Here is a 19,428-nt window from a genome sequence, read left to right on the forward strand (position 1 = left end):
CTCGACGACAGCGAATTTTTTTTGTGCATCAATATGACAGCTACCATGTATACTACGGAAGACAAATGAACGTTTCCATGTACTCTCACTCACTTGTGCACTTTGTTTGCAGGAAAAAAGCAGCATCTGCGTTTAGTTGAAATTGTAATCCAAGCAGGCCGAGTACTCAGTAGTAAACTAGCGTCATATCAGCGTTGCATCGAGTATCGAGTGAATGATTCGGAGTTCAGCAGACATTATAGCATATTACGATAATTTTTTTTTCATACATCGCCGGCTGTATGTAACTCGATGGTTATACCCAGCAAGTTCTCAGTGTACCATCATTGATTTTTTTAATCCACATGCACTTAAATATTTAAATATTTAAAACATAAAAATCAAACAATTGTACATTGGCGAGTAAATTATCTAGGGTTATATATTTTAAAATTCGTCATAGTTGTGGGTAGCTTATAATACTTTTCATCGTGTATTTAAATTGAATCTATATACTAACCATCTAAATAGAGAATCATATTCTAGTGACGATAGACAAGCTGCATTTTAAAACTTGAATATATTTATTTTATTTTATTTTTGTTTTATCAACTGCTAGATAGTTGATAAATTATTTCATCAAAATGGGTAAGATCTTTTTAAATAATTAATGTTACTCTCAAAGTACATTGTAACTTGAATTTTTGAACATGTACTTCATTTGCGTGTTCTAGAAAATATATATTTAATTTAATTTATGCAATTTTCTTATCATGTACTTCTACTTATTATTATGATATTCATTTAGTTTTATTATTTATCTATTTTTTTTTATGAATATGCGATTAATTGTAATAGTAAAATCAGCAGACAACTGAAATTTTATTATTTTTAAATATGAATTTTTTTTTTAATGTAATTTGTTTATAAAAATTAAAAATTTTATGATACTGCAATTAGACGATGTCTAATAATTTTTGAATTTTTTTATAAACGATAAATTAAAAAAAAATATTTCAAAAAAATGTGCGTATAGTTTTTTAAATCTTCTACATGTGCGTATTTTTAGTTTTTTGTTTTTTTATCTAAATTTAAAAAAAAAATTCAAAAATTTTTAATTGTTTGCTAACTTCAGGATCATAAATTTTATGATGGCTGCCATTTTCAGAGTCATGATTGTTTGCTTATATTTAATTATTGTTTTTAATTATTATAGAGGATGCAGATACAATAGTTATAGATGATACTAATATGAAAATATTAGATGATTGTATAAGTGAAGAAGAAGAAGAGGAAGAAGTAATAGCATTGAATGATAATAATGGGGAAGGAGGCGGAGATGGAGATGATAATGATAAGGAAGGTGATGATAAAAATGAGAATAAGGACAAAGATAATGAAAAGGAGCAAAACGATGACAAGGATGATGGAGAATCTAGTAAGGAAGTTGAATTAATTGAGAAGAATGAGAAAACTGATGACAATGAAAAGGAAAAAGACAAAGAAGAAGAAGATGATGATGCTCCGGTGATAGTTATGGATGTGCAGGAAAAAATTCAGTCCGACTGCGAAGACGATGACGACGAAATTGATTTTACCGCTGATATAAATCTTGATCAACTGAGTGAACTTGATGGTATGCGTAATCCTACGCAATTGGAAAATATTGATAAAGAAAATGATGGCTCAGATATTGTTATCCTTAAAGATTCACGTCCGAGTCCTAAGAAACCTGAAGAAAAAACTGGTCCTGAGTGGTATGAAACTAAGGTAATATTTAGTTATTGATTGATTAAGTTCACATATCGAATTGATGATTTTATTTTTTCAGCTCAATGAGAAAATGTCGACAGCCAAAGAACGTCTGTCAAAACTGTCAAAAGTTTTAAAAAATTCTTATGACTGCTACAAAGATTATTTAGAAAGAATTGAAGTCGCTGCTGGATCACCAGTATGTCGATTAGTTGACCCATGGCGTTGCCCTTTAGATCGTCCTCATATTAATCGATGGAAGTTTGCTTGTGAGTGATGAAAAACCAATACTCTTATTATTTAATTACTTCTAGACTGTAAGTTATAAATCATGAGACCTTTTGTTTGTAAATACGAAGTTAGTCTGATAGATTTTAAATATTTAATCGAACTACTCTCAGTTTTATTCAACTCGCGCCACTGGATTTAAAAGCTGGAGAGAAAACATTTCAAATGTTTCTCTAGTTTGCCATTTAATCTGAAAAATCAAAGTAATTAAATTAATAACATAAATGTTAACATAATTATTACTTTGACTTTTAATTGAAACTATTGAGTCAACATACGTAAGTTTGTTGGTCTAATATTAGTATGTGGCAACACGTGATTATTTCACAATTTTAAATTGATACATATATACCAGATAAAAGTGTGTTTATTTATTTTTACACGCTGTATCTCATTAAGTATATATGTGAGTAGTCCATTTAAACTCCCTAGTGATTATATATATGTGCACATATATATACACATATGTAGTCCATCAACAGCAGCAACAGATGCTGTTTTCTGATACTAGGACAAAAAAATATTGGTAGTACTTTGATAAATTCTACGCAAGTAGAATTTTTTAAATCAAAATGCAATCAAGTTATTAATTAAAAAAAAAAAATAACAATAATAATTGCGATAAGCGTTTAAAAAAGCGAGACGTTGATAAACGTTCAACTGCTAGAGTATAAAAAAAATGAATAGGATTTAAAATCCTTTTGAAGTAATAGATTATTGATTTAATTATTTATTAAAGCATAATCATAATTAAGTCTGATAGTGGATGGATCTCAGCTCGAGAAATCAGTAACTTATGAGACAATTATGATATTGTTTTACTTCCCGAACCCTGTTTTGCCCCAAGCGTCGACTCTTTTTTTTTTAAATGAGAAAAAAGACGAAAAAAATTATTATAAAATTACTGTCACATGTTTAGGCACCAAAAAACCCGTAGAGGAGAATCTGTCTGCAGAATCAAATAAGGAGGATGACAAGATTGATCGTGATCGTCGTGATGATAAAATAGATGGTGATGATGACGGTGAAGGTGGCGATGATACTGTTGTCAAGAAAGTAGAAACAGTTTGGCGGTTGGAGCCGTGCGACGGTGGATCGACTGCGAATGCAAATAATGCCTTCCAAGCGATCCCTGATTTTGTAATGCGTGCTGTCAAGGTATATTTATTCATTACCTAAGTCAATGAGATTCAGCACTGCGTTACACCTACATTCACTATATTGTGTCTAATGTGGACTGGATCTGATTTTAAATTGCTACCGACTTGTTAGCAATGCGTATTATTGACAATTTAACTCTCTGGGAGTTTTAATTGTTTCAAAATACGCTTTTAATCCGTATAAAAACAACAACAATAACCAACTACCAGCTACTGCTTGATGGATTTTAAATCCTCGAGTCAAGAAAACGAGACATGGTTCTGTGATTTAATCACATGGTCTACAATTATGATTGTCATAGTATATATATATATTTAATTTATTTAAAATATATAAATATATATACATACATAAATTTTTCTATTTTTATGACGTCATAAAGTTTTTTTTTCGATAAAAGTAAAAGTTTTTTGGAGAAAGACAAGAGATTATTATTCAATTAATTACAAATTGAATGAATAACTTATTGACAATTAGATTTTTGTCAATAAAAATCTCTGAATACTTTACAGTGATAAATTATCAGTGTAAATTAATTTTCATGGTTTAAGAAACGAGTTTGATATGAAAAAAAAAAAAAAAAACATTTAAAACTTGTTACTTTATTAATAACCATAAAAAAAATATGTATGCGTATGTAAGTTACTTTAGTGCGAACGATATTTATTGAATTTTAAAAAATAGTCGAATAAATGAATGAATGAATATTAGTGTATAAGTAATTAACTAATGTCACTCTTGGACATTGATATTCGGGATTATTTTTTTTAAGCTCGTACGATTAGAGACGTAAATAATGTTATGGGTACAAGAGTTATATTAGTTTAAAATATGAATTATGAACGTAATTATTCATTATTATTTACGATTATGTAGGTATTTGAAGATTTTATAAACTCGACGAGTGAAGATCTGGAGACGGATGATAAGATTGAAGAAGAATCTGATGAAATTCAAGAGATACAAATTAGTGATAAGGATGAGGATAAAGAAAAGGGAAAAGTTGAAGAAAATCAAAAGGACGATAAGGATAAAGAAGAAGAATCTGGAGGAAAAAATCAGTCGACAGTTAAGACCACTGCGGGAGCAGCTGGTGAAGTGACTCAAGACACAGATTCACCAGCAGAGAAGGTTGCCACTGAAAAGCGAGACCAGTGGATGTGGTTACTGGTACGCAGTAACAGCAAAGACGAGCTTATGCTCTTCGCTGCTGGTAGAGCCATCGCCGGTGACACTATGGAAAAATTAAAGAAATTGTTTGAGTCAGGAAAAGGCAATGAGTGTAATATTAAATCACTCTACTGCAAGTCATTGATGAAGTAAGTACAGTAATTATTTATAGTACAGAAAGAGTTAAAGTATTTAGAGAAATTGTTGACTAAAGATTTTTTTTGATTCAGGGTTGACAACGTGCAGACAGCAAACACAACATTTTTAGTAGGGACCGAAGCGCTAGATGAGACAGTTGGTGATTTAAAAATTCAGTTGGCTCCAAAAACAAACTTCTGGTTAAATACTGATGGGGCTGAGCAACTTGCTAAGGCTGTTGAATTTTTGCTGTTTCCTAATCCAACTATTACAGTACTTGATATTGGTTGCGGTCTTGGGTTAATTGGACTTATGATGGCACCCGTAAGTTAACACTTTTTTTAATTACTGAAATCACAGCTCTTGTCACTAAATTTTTCGCAATATTTCAATAATAATAAAAATATGATAATGATGATGATGATGATAAATATTAAACTTTTGTCTTGATAAAATAATTTTATTTTATAGAAATGTAAAAATGTAATTGGACTAGATGTATCAACAGAAGTTGAAGAAGCTGAAATGACTTGTGAATTAAATAAAGTATGTAATGCTTCATACATTACCGGTAGTCCAAATGAAATGTTGACGAAATTGTCTAAAAAATTAACTGGCTGTCGGGCATCAGCTGTTGTTAATGCTAGTACAAATATTGGTCGCAGTAAGTATTAAAAAAAAATTATATTTTTTATGTGGTTAAAATTAAAATTAACGACTGTGTTAATAATTTATATTTAATTGCAGACATTGAGATAATGAGAGGACTCCGCAAGCTTCCTAATGTACGTCGTGTAGTTATCGTAACAACTCTGACAAAGCAATCGGCACGTTCAATATTGGAATTGATTCAGCCGGCTAGTGATACTCTGGGTGATCCATTTATACCAACACGTGCTGTTGTCGTTGATACTCTCGCCACTGGTCCGCAGTTTGAAGTTGTAATTCGTATGGAACGTCGAACAATGCGTCGTGTTTTGAATTCCTTTTTACCTAAAAATTCATCGCAAGTAAATACTAATAATAATACTAATAATAACAATAATCAGTCATCTAAAAGCAATAATCAAAAAGTATCAACGCAAAAAGGAAGTTCACAAAAAGAAAGCGGGCAGAAAGGAGCATCAAAAGAAACACCACAAAAAGGGAGTCCACAGAAATCTAACAGTCAGTCACAAAAATCATCATCAAGAAGTTCTCGTCGGAGATATTTATCAAATAGACGTGCGCGTCTTGCTGAGCGAACGGCCACGACAAAGGGATCACCTAAAAAGTTGGTAAAGAATCCATTCTTTGATAAACCGACGAGAAAATCTTGGCACTCTGAAAAACCATCATCGCCGACAACACCACGTCCTTTGTTGGATGCCAAAGTATCCAAACCTAAGGCTGCTTCAACACGTACTCGAAGACGCAATCGCAGATCGGAGGTGGTAATCGACCCTAAAAGTACACCGAGACGTAAACGTGGCTGGGAGAATGATGGTCCACGTGGTGGACGTGCTGGCATACCTGAAAAAAGATTGCGTGATCATGATGATGATTTACGCTTTAGACTGTCAGGTAATCGTCCTACTGAGCCAGATCTACTGCAGAAGATGAGAGACCAGCAGCGTATGTTGGAAGCTGCTAGAATAAAACTTAACACGTCGACTAATGATGTACGGGGATCAACAGCACAGCAGATACAGGACATACTTAATATGGCAATAGAACATACTAACCAGGTCCAAAGTCAATTGAGACGTTCTGTGTGGGAACGTATTGCACCCCCGGATAATTTACATCGAGATATATCTCAAAATGATGATATACTTTTCAGAGGACGTCAAATTAAAGAAATAGGGCAGCAGGATATTATAATAACAACACCGAACCGTGAGTTTGTATCACACGAAATGCCACGTTCAAATTATCCAGCATTACAGCCAGCGACACCCAATCAGTTGATGCCAAATGATTATGTAGCAATACCAAATCCATCTGCGTCACGTTTTGATACTGAGATTATTACACTGCGTGAAGACCATGATGATCGCGATGACCGCGATGATTCGTGGTCACGTGGTAATAATCGTAAAGATGGTACATTATTTTCTCGTCGATCAAATCCATCGCCACGTCGCGAAAATCGTCGCGACAGCCGTAGATCACCACCAAGACGATCAATGCCGTCACCACAAAGGAGACAATTATCACCACTAAGAAGAGCAGTTTCTCCACCCAGACGTCCGGTATCCCCGCCTAGACGTCAAATGTCTCCGCCGAGACGTCAAATGTCACCACCAAGACGTCCATTGTCACCACCAAGAAGACCAGTGTCTCCACCAAGGCGTCCGATGTCACCACCGAGAAGATACTTTCCTCAGTATGAAATGGAGCAACATCGTCAAATGTCACCACCTAGACATTTTTCACCTCCACGGCGTCCTGTCTCACCACCAAGACACCGTGCCATGTCGCCACCACGTCGTCAATCTCCACCGAGACGTCAGCCATCTCCGATGCGGATTCTCGGTGATGATTGGGATATTCCAAGCAGAGGTGCATCTCAACAGCATCCCCACTGGCAACAGTCTCTAGACAACCGTCCAGCTGGGGCTAGATTTGACCCTCCCCCACCTTTGATGAGTAAAAATCCACAAATAGGTATTGGGAATGGTAACAACAGAATGAGTGGTGGTGGTGATGCTTGGAATAGCAATCAAGGGAATAAAGTTCCTGAAAATCGATTTGGTGGCAGCATTGGCGGACCATCAAATGACTGGAATCAGCGTGAAAAAGAAATGTTCAATAACCGCGGTGGTAATTGGATGGATGGTCAAAACAGACCTCCAATGTCTCAGATGAACAAAAATACGTGGAACGCAAATGACAAAGACGACTGGAATGATTTACCAGAAGATGCGAGAGACCCTTGGGGTGATGATGGCCCGAGTGGTCTAGACAGAGATACTGGCGGCCCTGGCTTTGATCGAGGCCTTGGTGGTAACGATCGTGGCCCACTGGGTAACGATTACGATAGAAACCTTATGGGCAATGATCGCGGTCTTTTAAACAACGACAGAGGTATCGGTGGTGACAGATGGAATTTTAATAATAATCCTCAAAACAATTGGCTTAACAAAGGTCCATTGATGAATACAAATTCTTCATGGCTACAGAATATGGGAAACAATCAAGGTGGTAACAATGCGCGCTGGAGTTTACCAAATTCGAATTTAAATTTGCCACAACCACCCGGAAATTTGTCGGGAAATTGGCCAGCTGGAAGCACTTGGCGTCCAATGGGTGGCATGCCCACCGGATTCCCATCACGTCCCTTTAATAACTTCAAATAAATCACCTATTAGCTCTTTGATTTTACCTCTATCGTATTACTCTATCAATATTCTTTATTTTTTTATTTATAATTATACGTGCCAATTTTCTTTTCTATTATTTCTTGACTTACGTTAATCAAAATAGTCGTTGAGATTTGCGGCATTATAATTACAAATCAAATATTATTTTAATTATTAAATCAATCATAATTATTTAAGTATCCTTATTAATTAAGTTTTATATAAAATTATAAATTCTTCTCTTTTATAAAATGCTATCACGTATCAAATAAAACTTGCAATTAAACTATAAATTGTGTTTTTATATTTAATATTTTGTAAAAACCTAAGCGTCAATAAAAGTATTTTAATTCAAATTTTATAAATTACTTTTTAATTCAATTTATTCATAATAATTTTTAAAAATTAATACAGAGCACAAAATATATATAAAATATCAATAAAGAGCACGTACATCAATCTTAAATAAAATAATAACTTCAAATGTCAATTCTGAATAAATAAACTCGGTAATTAATAATCAAATATATGTATATATATATATTTAATGTTATGAATATGAAAAGTTATTATTTATCCAAAAAAATGCATTATTAAATATAATTACCATTGGAAGATATTAAATTTACAATAATTTAATTAATATACTCATAGATTTATTTATAAATATAATCTATGAACTGAACGTACAATTGCACACAGTGCAGAGCCATCATCTAGACCATGCCCAGTCTTGAGTAATTATAATTTTATGATTTATGATGAAAATAAAGTATAAGGAAACAATAAATACAATAAATCTCTACGATCTTGTGTATTTACCCCAGATGTGTAACATAAATACGGATGCGATGAACAAAAGGGACATTACGAGTACTGGTACTGGTCCACTGTAACAACAAATTTTTAAATAAATTGTTTTGTTTGGTTGATTAATTAATTAATTAATAAAATACTTACACTTTAATGCCAGGTGAGTCGTCAGTGTAAAATCTCCACATTCCACCGGAACTGGTACCAGTGTTGCGATTTCTCGCTGACGTTGCTGGTGCGGTTTTACGTTGTCGTACTGTACCAGCACCACTTGTTCTTGGTGCGACAGCTCTGCTTGGAGATCGACCTCCTGCTCCAACATTTGTTGAACTCGGTGCGGCCGGCTAGTTTATTTTCAAAATTTAATTATTAATTCACTTCATAGCAACATTTTGATTATCTACATATGTTTCATTCAAAAATTTAAACCTCTGAATTATATTTATCAGCAAATAAATTTGTTGATTAAACAAAAAAAAATAATTTAAATTCTTACCATCTTTAATATTTTCTGATATCAATTTAAATTGAAAAATAATATTTTAATTGATTTTTCCAACTTGCTAATGTCACTGAGTGTTAAGTGTTCAGTTGCACGTAATCCAGTGACTGGCAAACTCCAAATGTCTATTCCTACTCTAACCCAGTGTCCAGTTGGAATAAATGTAGTATGGAGTTTTGATATTTGTCAGTTACCGACGCGTTTAGTGGATGTGTTGGATGTGTAACGAAATACTGTACTAATCTACCGATACGACGTGTCGGCTGTCTACGTCCACGTGTGTGCTCTACGGACACGTCATCACATCATCTCGAATATACATCTGGTGCCACTGGTTAACAAAACTTTACTTCACTTCCAACAGTTTCAGTACTTAGTATATTTATTTCTGCTAGATGGCATTTATCAACTGATAAAAAACAAAAAAAGTAAACATTACTTTGTTATGATACTAAAGTTAGCTGATATTTAATAATTTTTGGATTTTTTTAAAAATAATAAATTGTTAAAAAATAAAAAATATTTTTAAAAATTGCACCTATAGTTTTCTCGATTTTCTACCTGTGTATATTTTTGTTTTTATTCAAATTTAATTCTTGAAAAAAAAAATCTGAAATTTTTTAATTGTCAGCTGACTTCAAGATCATTACTTTGTATGAGTGTGAACGTAGCAGTTATATGAGAATTTATAAATTTTAAATAAATAAATTAAAATAATGAAATTTGTAAAACAATGTTTTTATTTGCGCATTCATTTATGTATTTATGAATTATAAATAAAATATAAGACCTAATTATTGATACTATTAGTACAGATAAATATATTTTTTATTTTAATAAAGAAAAATTATAATAAATATGACACCATCAAGAGATTTAATAAAACAAATGATATTAGAAATTAATGAACCGATATTGTTTAATGGAATTATTAATAATGATACTGATAATTGGAATAAGTTAGAAATAAATAATTTTATAAAATTATTAGGCGATTACAAGTTACCATTTAGAGTTGGTAAAAATATACGGACTACTGTAAATTATTTTATTTTTATTTGTTGATGAAAAGATGTTTTAATTTTTTATTATATTTTTTTTTTGTTTGTTTATCAGGAGCCGCAATGGGACATAAATTGTCCGATAGAAACAATGACGATAAATGAATGTATTGAGAAAATTGATAATAATACAGAAGAATGGTATTATTTTGATTATAAATACATGCATGAATGGTTTGATGATAAGCCAGAAATATTGGAAGCTGTTGATTGGAAATTATTTGGTTTCGATAAATCTGGAAGAGATTCAACATTGTGGATTGGTAGTAAAGGTGCTCATACTAATTGTCATCAAGATACTTATGGGTGTAATTTAATTGCACAATTACATGGCAGGTAATTTGATATTGTTTTATTTTTAATAATAATTTAGTGTTTATTTTTGTTGAATTGATATTTTAATTATTTATAGAAAGGAATGGTTGTTATTCCCACCAGATTCGGGTGCTGAGTTGAAGCAAACAAGAATTCCATATGAAGAATCAACAATTTATAGTAAACTTAATTTTTTTTCTCCAACGAGAGATGATCTAGTGGCGATGAAAAGAATAAATAAAAATGCAAAGTCAATTGTCTTGGAGAAAGGACAAGTTTTGTTTGTACCAAGAGGATGGTGGCATTATGTTGAGTCGTTAGATTTTTCAATTAGTGTCAATGTATGGTTGCCATTGGAAAGCGACAATGAGGGAAGATTGAAAGAAGCTATTGTTAAATTTTTAATGACTAAGTCTGAAGGTATTCCAGCGGCTGAAGAACTTAAATCTATTGATTTAAATAATTTGTCGCTATTGGTAAGTGTTTTTATGAACTAGTTGAATTATATTGGTTGCTAATTATTGTATACTGTTTTAGATGCGACATTGTATTGAAGAGTGTAAGAAATTGCGAGATGTCGATGAAGAAATAAAAATAAAAAGAGCTAAAACAGTTTCTTTGGTTTTATCAAATTTAGCGAAAGATTATCCAGAAGTAGTTACAGAAATACGTAATTTAAGTAGAGAAGAATTTAATGAAATTTTGAGTTTGAAAAGTTATAGATTTAAAGATAAAGAAATACTTACTGTAGAAATAAACAAAAGTATTAAAGATGATAACGATGTGTTGAAAACTGTTGTCGATAGACTTTGTTGTGCAGATATTATTGATGTTGTTGTTGATAGTTTATTGAATGCACAGTCATAGAAAATGTTTGAGAAAAAAATTAAGTAGATAATGTAAATATTTGATATGGATTTGAATACGAATGTATATTTTAACGACTGAAGAAATGGATGGATGTCAAAATTTTCTTGGCTCATCAGTTCGAGTTCGAGAAAAATAAAAATTTTTGAGGATAAGAGTTGCTAGAAATAATTGAATTTTAAAATAATTTATAATAAAATTGTTTTTCTTTATTCAGTTGAAAAATTGATTAATTTTTCACTGCTATTTTTTTACATTAATTAGGTCTATAACATGATTCCAGTCAAGTTAAATAAAAATAAATAGCGTGAATTGAATAATTTTGATAAAATTCAGTATATTCACAGAATAACTAGAAGACTATTATGTACATTAAAATATTCAAGAATTTCATTATTAACTCTATTTACAGTGATATTGACATCAATTAATTTATCATTCAGGGGAGTGTAGATAAAGCAATTTAAAAAATTTGTCAATTCTTCATTGTTCAAATACTTTACGATTTCCCATAGACAATCAAATGGGATATTTATTTTATTCCTTAATTCAAGAAATAGTGTACGAAAATCGTTCAAAAGTTCTCGACGTTCTTTAATGTCTAGAACCCGCTGTTGAACCATAAAATAAAAATCCTCGAGTCTCCAGTCGCAGTCGAATGATTCGAAAGCATGAAAAAATATTTGATCGTTAATCAATATCTCAAGTTCTCTTCTGTTACTTTTAACAAGTTTATAAAGTGATATATTTTTATCACCATAACTTATTACCGTATTATCGAGCCATTGTAATAATCTAGGTATTGATTTATCCACGTGTGCTACGTAAAATCTATGCTTGTCTGACTTTTCAATTAAAGTTTTCAGTCCTTTCGACTCATCTTCATGTATCGGATAACCAAACGCAAGTCGGCAACGGAGATCATTCAAAATCATTCTAATACAAAGATAACTATAAAGTTTAAAATGAGTTTTGCAATTGATATGAGTGTCAGGAGGATAATCCAAGTGATGGTGACGTGTACACTGAATACTTGAATTGTTTTTACGCTCCAGGTAATTAATTATCTCAGTACTTAGATGGTCTGGTATTAATGCGTAAGACAAGGGTCGAGCTATCGTTGAAAATGTTTGTCTTGGCTGTAGAATTCGTATCAGTGTCGGCAGAGCTCTGTAAGCTGCCATATTAATAAGCAGTGTACTCGGATCTCCTTTTATTGTTGCATTTATATCGGCTCCTTGTTTGATGAGTAACTTCAAAATAGAACCTTTGGTCGAATCCAAACATGTTTGAACATGGTTGTAACGCCACTTTCCGAATTGTTCTTTTGTTAACAAAAAATGTATCGCACTCATACCTTCGTTGTCACGGTAATTTACTTCATGCCGAGTTAATTTTGGCAGCATGTGTTTTATAATTTCTAAGCAGTGTCCATTTACGGCACACATCAGTAATGTTCTATTAGAACGGCTTCTAATTTTTAAATCAGCGCCGTGATCAATCAAAAGTTTTGCTAAATCAACGTTGTTACAAATTATTGCATGCGTCAATAGTGTTATTTTATCACCAAAATCTTTAGCCCATGGTAAATCGTCTTTGATTTTATGGTAAAGTGGTAGTTTGAATAGGGTATCTACGTGAGCACCGAAAACCAGCAGTGTCTCTACTATTTTTAAATGGTCGTATAAAATAGCAAGATGAATTGGTTTAATACCCTTGTTATTTTCTACATTTGGATCAATACTTGATTTAGCAAGTAATTGTTTTACTCGTCTTCTGTTACCGTCTTTACAAGCGACATGGAGCTGCGTCGTTCCATTAAACGAGGAAGCTTTGATGCGTAGATACCGTTTAAGTGATCGCTGTATCTCTTTGTATGTTTTAACATCAGGGTCTCTGTCAAAAGAGATGCCTAGTTCGTTAGATCCCTTCCTAGGAGTTCGTGATACACAGATAACTTCCATGATTAAAATGTTCAGTATCACTTGCAATTTAAAATATTCAAAGCAAAATTACTGTCCCAATAATATAATTGTATTTCTGGAAAAATAAATTGTATTACTGGTGAGGTAATTTTGAACTGAAACCGATTAACACGTGGTGTTGATAACTGCTGGAATATCCTGGTCGACTTTATGCCGGCAACGTTAACTCAAGACTAATTTCCATTTCATTGAAGAAGATGCGTTACCTGAGTTCCTTCTCTGATATTATATTCTTTATACATAAGTTTTAGGTCTATTGTTTTGCTATTGTGTTTACAGTAAGGAGGGTGGGGATTCTAGTAATTAGAGTCACAAAAGCTCATCCTTAACAAATAAAAGTAAACGATTAACTTATTTATTTTTCTATTTATAAGTTTAATATTCTTAGAATAATTGACTTTTACTACATTTACAATTTCTTCAATATATTTAAATAATAATACTTAATTATAAAATAAAATGTAAGTATTCGAATTGATTTATGATGAGTTAAATTCATTTTAATAGAAATAGAAATAGCAGACAGCTAAAAATTAATTATTTATGAGTTTGAATGTAGCAGACAAAGACATCAGGCAAATTTAAAATTATAAATAAATAGAGTAAATTATTAAAACAATAATATTTATGAAAAATGCATTTATTAATTTCAAAATTTTTAAAATGCACATTTTATTAATTATTTACTCTATTTATTAATAATTCTAAATTTTTCTGATGTCTGCTACATTCATTTATTTTTAAATAAAATAAATAAATTTTCTTGGACGATGACAAGTTTTGATTCAAAGAAAATGACCGATTATAATTTTTTTATTAATTAATTAATACAATTTTAATACGGTGATGACGAGTCATTGCATATTTTTAAAAAGTAGGGGCGCTGTCTGAGAATTCCTTTGTTTGAGGAAGAATTTGAATCCTGAAAAAGTTATTGGTACGCATGCGCGTTTATGAAAGCCAATCATAAGCGAGCATTTTTCCGGGCTTCAAACTGCGCATCGCTTTGCGTTGGAGTCGTTGTACGCCATCTTGGCATTGTATCTCAACGGTCTATCGCGTCTACATCGTGACTCGGTACTTAGTCGTAATTATTAAAATTTAGACATTATTATTAACTAATTTTGCACTAATTATATTCAAAATAATAATATTTAATTAGAGGACTAATAATAAACATAAAATATCGTTCGTAACTTTTTAAAATCGCGAATAAAAAATTCGAGCATCAGTCGCGTTGTCCGAGCTTGGGAGTCGAGTAGTAAAAATATTAAAATTAACTGAATTGAAAGTCATTTGCTCAATTCGTGTTTAAAATATTCGCGAAGCAGTTATTTAAATAAATTATATAAAATTAATACATAAAAAAGTAATATTTCGCTGATGGCGTCGGGTTAGGTGGTACCGTTGGCGCGAAAATATTTATGATTTTGAAATTATTAGACGTCCGACATTTTTTTTTTTTTTTTTCATAATCAAATTAACCCTTGTCAGAAAAAAATGCATACAAAATTTCGTGGATTCTTTTGTATACTTTTTTTTCTATTCATATTTAATTTGTTTATTTAAAAAATTACAAAATTGTCTGTCGTTTATTCATTTTCATTGTCATAAAATTTTTTTAGAACTTTTTTTGAAAAGTGGAAATATTGAATTTAGTTCATTGTCGCGTTAGTAATTGTTAAAATATTGTGATAGTGATGGTGTTAGTGATAGTGTTAGTGGTAGTGATAGTGTTAGTGATAGTGATCAAAAGTGTTAGTGGTGTACTGGTAGTGATATCTGAAGTATGAGTGATACCAAGGTAAATTAATATTGTAACAATTAAAAAAAAAAAAAAATTTATTTAAATTGAAAAATTTATTAAACTATTCAAATTTTGTTTCAGAATATTCCTGCTAGATGATGGAGCTCGTGAACATTTACCAGCTTTGGTGAGTGATAAAATACATTTTTATTTTTGAACTCTTAGATGAGTGTGAATGTAGCAGACAATTGTCAATTTTTTTAATTTTTTGAATAAATGAACAAAAGTAAATAGAGTAAAAATTAAAAAAATTAATATTTTGATAAATGCAAAATCTGTATGCGCATTTTTTTAAATTTCATTGTTTAAATTCATTTAAACTTTATAAATCGTCTTATGTCTGCTGCATTCACACTCATACTCGTATGTCTAAAATGAGTCGACAAAAAATTTTGCGCCAATGGTAGCTATTCAAAAAATTGAAATCGAGTTATCGAAAGTACTTGTTGCGCTATTGATATACAATCGATTGTCGGTAACACACATCCCTGTTCAGCAAGTAGGTTATTTTTTGACAGCTCCAGTCAAATCACGCTTCGAACCTCGTATTTTTGTTATTATTAAGCACTGACAGTTTTCGTAGTAACATAATAACTAAATTAATAATACAGTATAAATATATAAAGATAAAAATCAATGGGTTTATTGACAGTATTAAAAAAATTGAAACAAAAAGAAAGAGAAATGCGGATCCTCATGCTGTAAGTTATTTTTTATCAATTACAATTTGATATTTAGTCACTTAAAGGTTAAAATTTTACTGTTTTTATGTTTACTAACAAATAATTCAATTTAATATTAATATAGTTTCTGAATAATTGATAAAAAATAATTTACAGTGGTCTAGATAATGCCGGAAAAACAACTATTTTAAAGAGATATATTGGTGAGCCTATAGATACAATATCACCAACACTAGGATTCAATATAAAAACAATAGAGCATCGGGATTATAAACTAAACATTTGGGACGTAGGTGGTCAGAAATCTTTGAGGTCGTACTGGAGAAATTATTTCGAGGCAACGGATGGTATAATTTGGGTTGTTGATAGTGCTGACAAATTACGGCTCGAGGATTGTAAAGCAGAATTGCATAAATTACTCCAAGAAGAACGTCTTTTAGGAGCTAGTTTACTAGTTTTAGCCAATAAACAGGATCTGCCAGGTGCGTTGTCACTCGACGAGATTGCCGAGATACTTGAGTTAAAGAATGTCAAAAGTCATCATTGGAAAATATTTAATACCTCGGCTATTACTGCTGAGAATCTACTCACTGCGGTGAATTGGATCGTTGATGACATTAGTGCGCGAGTTTATTATTGTTAAAATCAAGATTCATAATTTTATTCACCTGTCAATATATAAATCATTAATTTTTTAGTCATTTTATTATTATTTTTTTTTACAAAATGCATAATTAAATTTTATTAATTTAATTAGGTCTTCAATATTTATTCAGTGTCCAATATTTTGCTTTTTTCCTGCCGTTTTCTTTTTCTTCTTTTTATTTTTCGTTACTACGAGTGGTGGCAGTTGACTAGTTTCTGGATATTCTTCTAAATAAAATTTTTTTAAAGCACTTTGGTCTATTGCATCCTCTCTGATTTCAAATGCGTTCATTATTTCAGTGATTAAAGACTCGGATAATTTTACTTTCGCATTTTTTATAGAACTTTTGAAGGCATCTATAAGTATTTTAGTTTAAAAAAAATTTATTTTAGTTAATTTAACAATTATAATTAATCTAAAGTCAATAGACTATTAATAATTTTTGATTTTTCGAAAAATCAATAATAAAAAAATGAAAACTAAAAACATACACACGTAGAAAATTAAAAAAACTATCGGTGCAATTTTTTTAAATATTTTTTTTTTTTTATAATTTGTCGTCTTGAAAAAAATCCAAAAATTATTAGACGTCGGATAACTTTAGTATCATAAATTATTTTCAATAAAATACCTCGTGTCACAATAATATCCTGCAGTGACATGACAAATTGACCAAAATTTCTCTTAAATTTTTTTTTCTTAGGCTTCATCGCTTCAAAATTAGCTCTTTTTAAAAATATTTTACGTGGATCCGGTCCAATTATTTTATAATTACTCAATATTCCTCCTAAAGTAATATCTACACTCGTTAATTTTTTTTTTATTTCATCTATCAGTACCAGTACTTCTTTATTTGTCCACATATTTTCTAGATCAATCAACCGAAGTTGTGAAGTCGGTGTTACATTTGTTAATACCTCAACAAAAGCCAAAACTTCATTCGCTTCAGTAGGATTATTTCCCAATTCAATTATTTCTAACTTTGTATTTTTTATCAATGCCTCCGCTATTTTTTCCACTGACTTAAATCTGTTGTCTTGAATAATTAATTATATATAATAATAAATTTGCAATAAACATAAATAAATGAATTACCTCGAAGATTTAATATAAAAAGGTTCGGGTCAGATGATAAATATTCAGCTAAAAATGGTAGACATTCTTCATCTAATCCATTCCAACTGACATTTAAATTTTTTAAAGTCACATTTTGTAACAATCCAACGACAAATGTCCTCCAAAAATCTTCGCTATTTAAAAAATTCCATGATAAATTAAGTTCGCTCAAGGTATCAGTTTGAATGATCATTTTCTGAAGAGCGTTAGCGCAATCCTCGCTTAGATTATTATTAGAAAGATTGACTATTTTTATACTAGGACTACAATAGACTCCTAAACAAAATTTCAGATCGGAGATTACGTAAATATGACTTAAGTTTATTTAAAAATTAATTAATAATAAATCATTAGCACCTATGCTGATGTATCGCAAGCCTTCGTCATCTAAATCACACCGGCTAATATCTAAATATTCAAGTGATTCAGCTGAACTGATACCTGTTTCCAGCTCTTTAGCTCCTTGTACTCCAATACGGCACCCAGACAAAATAATCCAAGTTATAACATTATTGTTTATAAGAAGATCGTTCAAGTGATAACACGCGTCTGTAGTCAGCCAATTATCCTAAAAAAATAATTATAAAACTCCTTTATTTTTATTTAAAAATACTTTTATATTTATCAAGTGATTCAAAATTATCTATCCGACTGATCAGTTGAAACACAGGTCGTTTATTTATCACATTTATTTAAAGACTAACTTGTAAATTAAGAATTTTAACAGTCGTATTATAGTTGAGTGCTTCGCAAATTATTTTTACGGTCCGTGGATCTAAACAGTAGGACTTCAAATTTATTTCATTAGTTTTTAGCATCTGAGGAACTTGTCCAATTGGCGGAAGTTTTAATTCTTCAGTCAGATTAATAAATTTTTTAACACCGTCGCCTCTGTCTTCAGGTAATTTAGGAAAAAGTATCCAAGATCCAGGTCTCAGTCCTGCGTCTTCAGGTATTACTTCCTCAGGAATATCTATTTGTGAATCACTTGTTTCAATTTTTTTCGAAGATTTACTGATACCAGTATCACTGGATTCGATTATCGATGCAGAATCTTGTGAACTTATTATCGTTTTTGATGATTCATTAGATTCAGATTTAATTTCATCAGTCTGTTATTTAATTACGAAATTTATTTGTTGTTTTTTAAAAACTATTATTTAAAAAAATATTACCGTATTTTTTTCTAAATCAGTCAACAAAATATTTTTAAATAAATTTTCCTCTAATAAATCATTTATAAAATAATTTAGTGTTGAATAAGACGAATTTGAAGTTTCTGCTTCGTCATCTTTGTATTCGTCTTCATCATCTTCGTCATGGTGATCGTCTTCTTCTTCGTGCTCATGATATAAAAATTGAAATTCATTATCAAGTATCTGAGACTCCTAGAAATAATTTCGCTAGTTAAATTAAAGCCGTTTAACTGAGTTAATTACTCCGGTCAAGCGACTCGTGCTCTTTAATATAAAACATCTATCTCCTTTTTTTTTGTCCCTTTCTATTTAACTATCTATCTTTTTCTTCACATCTATATACATCTAGATGAGGGAGTAGAGTACTTAGGATCCGAGACATTACTAACTTGAGTGAACATTAATGCCGAGCGGGAGACATAAACGGAAGGCAATTCTTTTTAACTTTATTACAAACGGTGCTCTCTTACTCCGCGTGAATCATAGGACTTATATTACTACTTATATTAACGTCGCTGTCATTAACAAGCTCCGGACGTTTGTCAAATGCGGAAGAGCTTCAGTTCAACATTTAATCTCATACTTACACGTTTATCCACATCCAT

At 31.1% G+C, this 19,428-nt stretch overlaps 6 protein-coding genes across 7 annotated transcripts; 3 read left to right on the forward strand and 3 right to left on the reverse strand.

Moving 5' to 3' along the window:
- Nucleotides 1-85: 85 nt before the first annotated feature.
- LOC103578870 (uncharacterized) lies at nucleotides 86-8,115 on the forward strand. Its single transcript, XM_008560110.3, has 8 exons — nucleotides 86-627; nucleotides 1,196-1,749; nucleotides 1,811-2,000; nucleotides 2,939-3,177; nucleotides 4,057-4,499; nucleotides 4,581-4,812; nucleotides 4,960-5,152; nucleotides 5,236-8,115. Exons 1-8 carry the CDS (start codon nucleotides 624-626, stop codon nucleotides 7,827-7,829), a joined length of 4,449 nt encoding a protein of 1,482 aa, XP_008558332.1. The 5' UTR covers nucleotides 86-623; the 3' UTR covers nucleotides 7,830-8,115.
- Nucleotides 8,116-8,466: 351 nt separating this feature from the next.
- On the reverse strand, nucleotides 8,467-9,317 carry LOC103578869 (protein transport protein Sec61 subunit beta). Its single transcript, XM_008560109.2, has 3 exons — nucleotides 9,142-9,317; nucleotides 8,793-8,989; nucleotides 8,467-8,722 (listed from the first exon to the last, which is right to left on the reverse strand). Exons 1-3 carry the CDS (start codon nucleotides 9,142-9,144, stop codon nucleotides 8,635-8,637), a joined length of 288 nt encoding a protein of 95 aa, XP_008558331.1. The 5' UTR covers nucleotides 9,145-9,317; the 3' UTR covers nucleotides 8,467-8,634.
- A 168-nt stretch (nucleotides 9,318-9,485) lies between these two features.
- LOC103578885 (HSPB1-associated protein 1) lies at nucleotides 9,486-11,556 on the forward strand. 2 transcript variants are annotated; one of them, XM_053741079.1, is made up of 4 exons: nucleotides 9,486-9,575; nucleotides 10,264-10,544; nucleotides 10,621-10,999; nucleotides 11,061-11,553. In XM_053741079.1, exons 2-4 carry the CDS (start codon nucleotides 10,300-10,302, stop codon nucleotides 11,388-11,390), a joined length of 954 nt encoding a protein of 317 aa, XP_053597054.1. In that variant the 5' UTR covers nucleotides 9,486-9,575; nucleotides 10,264-10,299; the 3' UTR covers nucleotides 11,391-11,553. The 2 variants fall into 2 exon arrangements, with proteins under 2 accessions (XP_053597054.1, XP_008558350.1); XM_008560128.2 differs by lacking the exon at nucleotides 9,486-9,575 and adding an exon at nucleotides 9,842-10,185 and having other exon boundaries at nucleotides 11,061-11,556.
- Nucleotides 11,557-11,633: 77 nt separating this feature from the next.
- On the reverse strand, nucleotides 11,634-13,580 carry LOC128668370 (uncharacterized). Its single transcript, XM_053741078.1, has one exon. It carries the CDS (start codon nucleotides 13,352-13,354, stop codon nucleotides 11,732-11,734), a length of 1,623 nt encoding a protein of 540 aa, XP_053597053.1. The 5' UTR covers nucleotides 13,355-13,580; the 3' UTR covers nucleotides 11,634-11,731.
- Nucleotides 13,581-15,718: 2,138 nt separating this feature from the next.
- On the forward strand, nucleotides 15,719-16,557 carry LOC103578866 (ADP-ribosylation factor-like protein 2). The gene is made up of 2 exons (XM_008560107.1): nucleotides 15,719-15,883; nucleotides 16,022-16,557. Exons 1-2 carry the CDS (start codon nucleotides 15,819-15,821, stop codon nucleotides 16,506-16,508), a joined length of 552 nt encoding a protein of 183 aa, XP_008558329.1. The 5' UTR covers nucleotides 15,719-15,818; the 3' UTR covers nucleotides 16,509-16,557.
- Nucleotides 16,558-16,618: 61 nt separating this feature from the next.
- LOC106693801 (leucine-rich repeat-containing protein 74B-like) lies at nucleotides 16,619-19,428 on the reverse strand. Its single transcript, XM_014443041.2, has 8 exons — nucleotides 19,411-19,428; nucleotides 18,911-19,015; nucleotides 18,332-18,739; nucleotides 17,985-18,195; nucleotides 17,607-17,903; nucleotides 17,143-17,547; nucleotides 16,704-16,867; nucleotides 16,619-16,624 (listed from the first exon to the last, which is right to left on the reverse strand). The coding sequence occupies exons 1-8, from the start codon at nucleotides 19,426-19,428 to the stop codon at nucleotides 16,619-16,621; spliced, it is 1,614 nt and encodes a 537-aa protein (XP_014298527.2).

Source organism: Microplitis demolitor, chromosome 8 (assembly GCF_026212275.2).
Source record: "Microplitis demolitor isolate Queensland-Clemson2020A chromosome 8, iyMicDemo2.1a, whole genome shotgun sequence".
Classification (NCBI taxonomy): Eukaryota; Metazoa; Arthropoda; class Insecta; order Hymenoptera; family Braconidae; genus Microplitis; species Microplitis demolitor.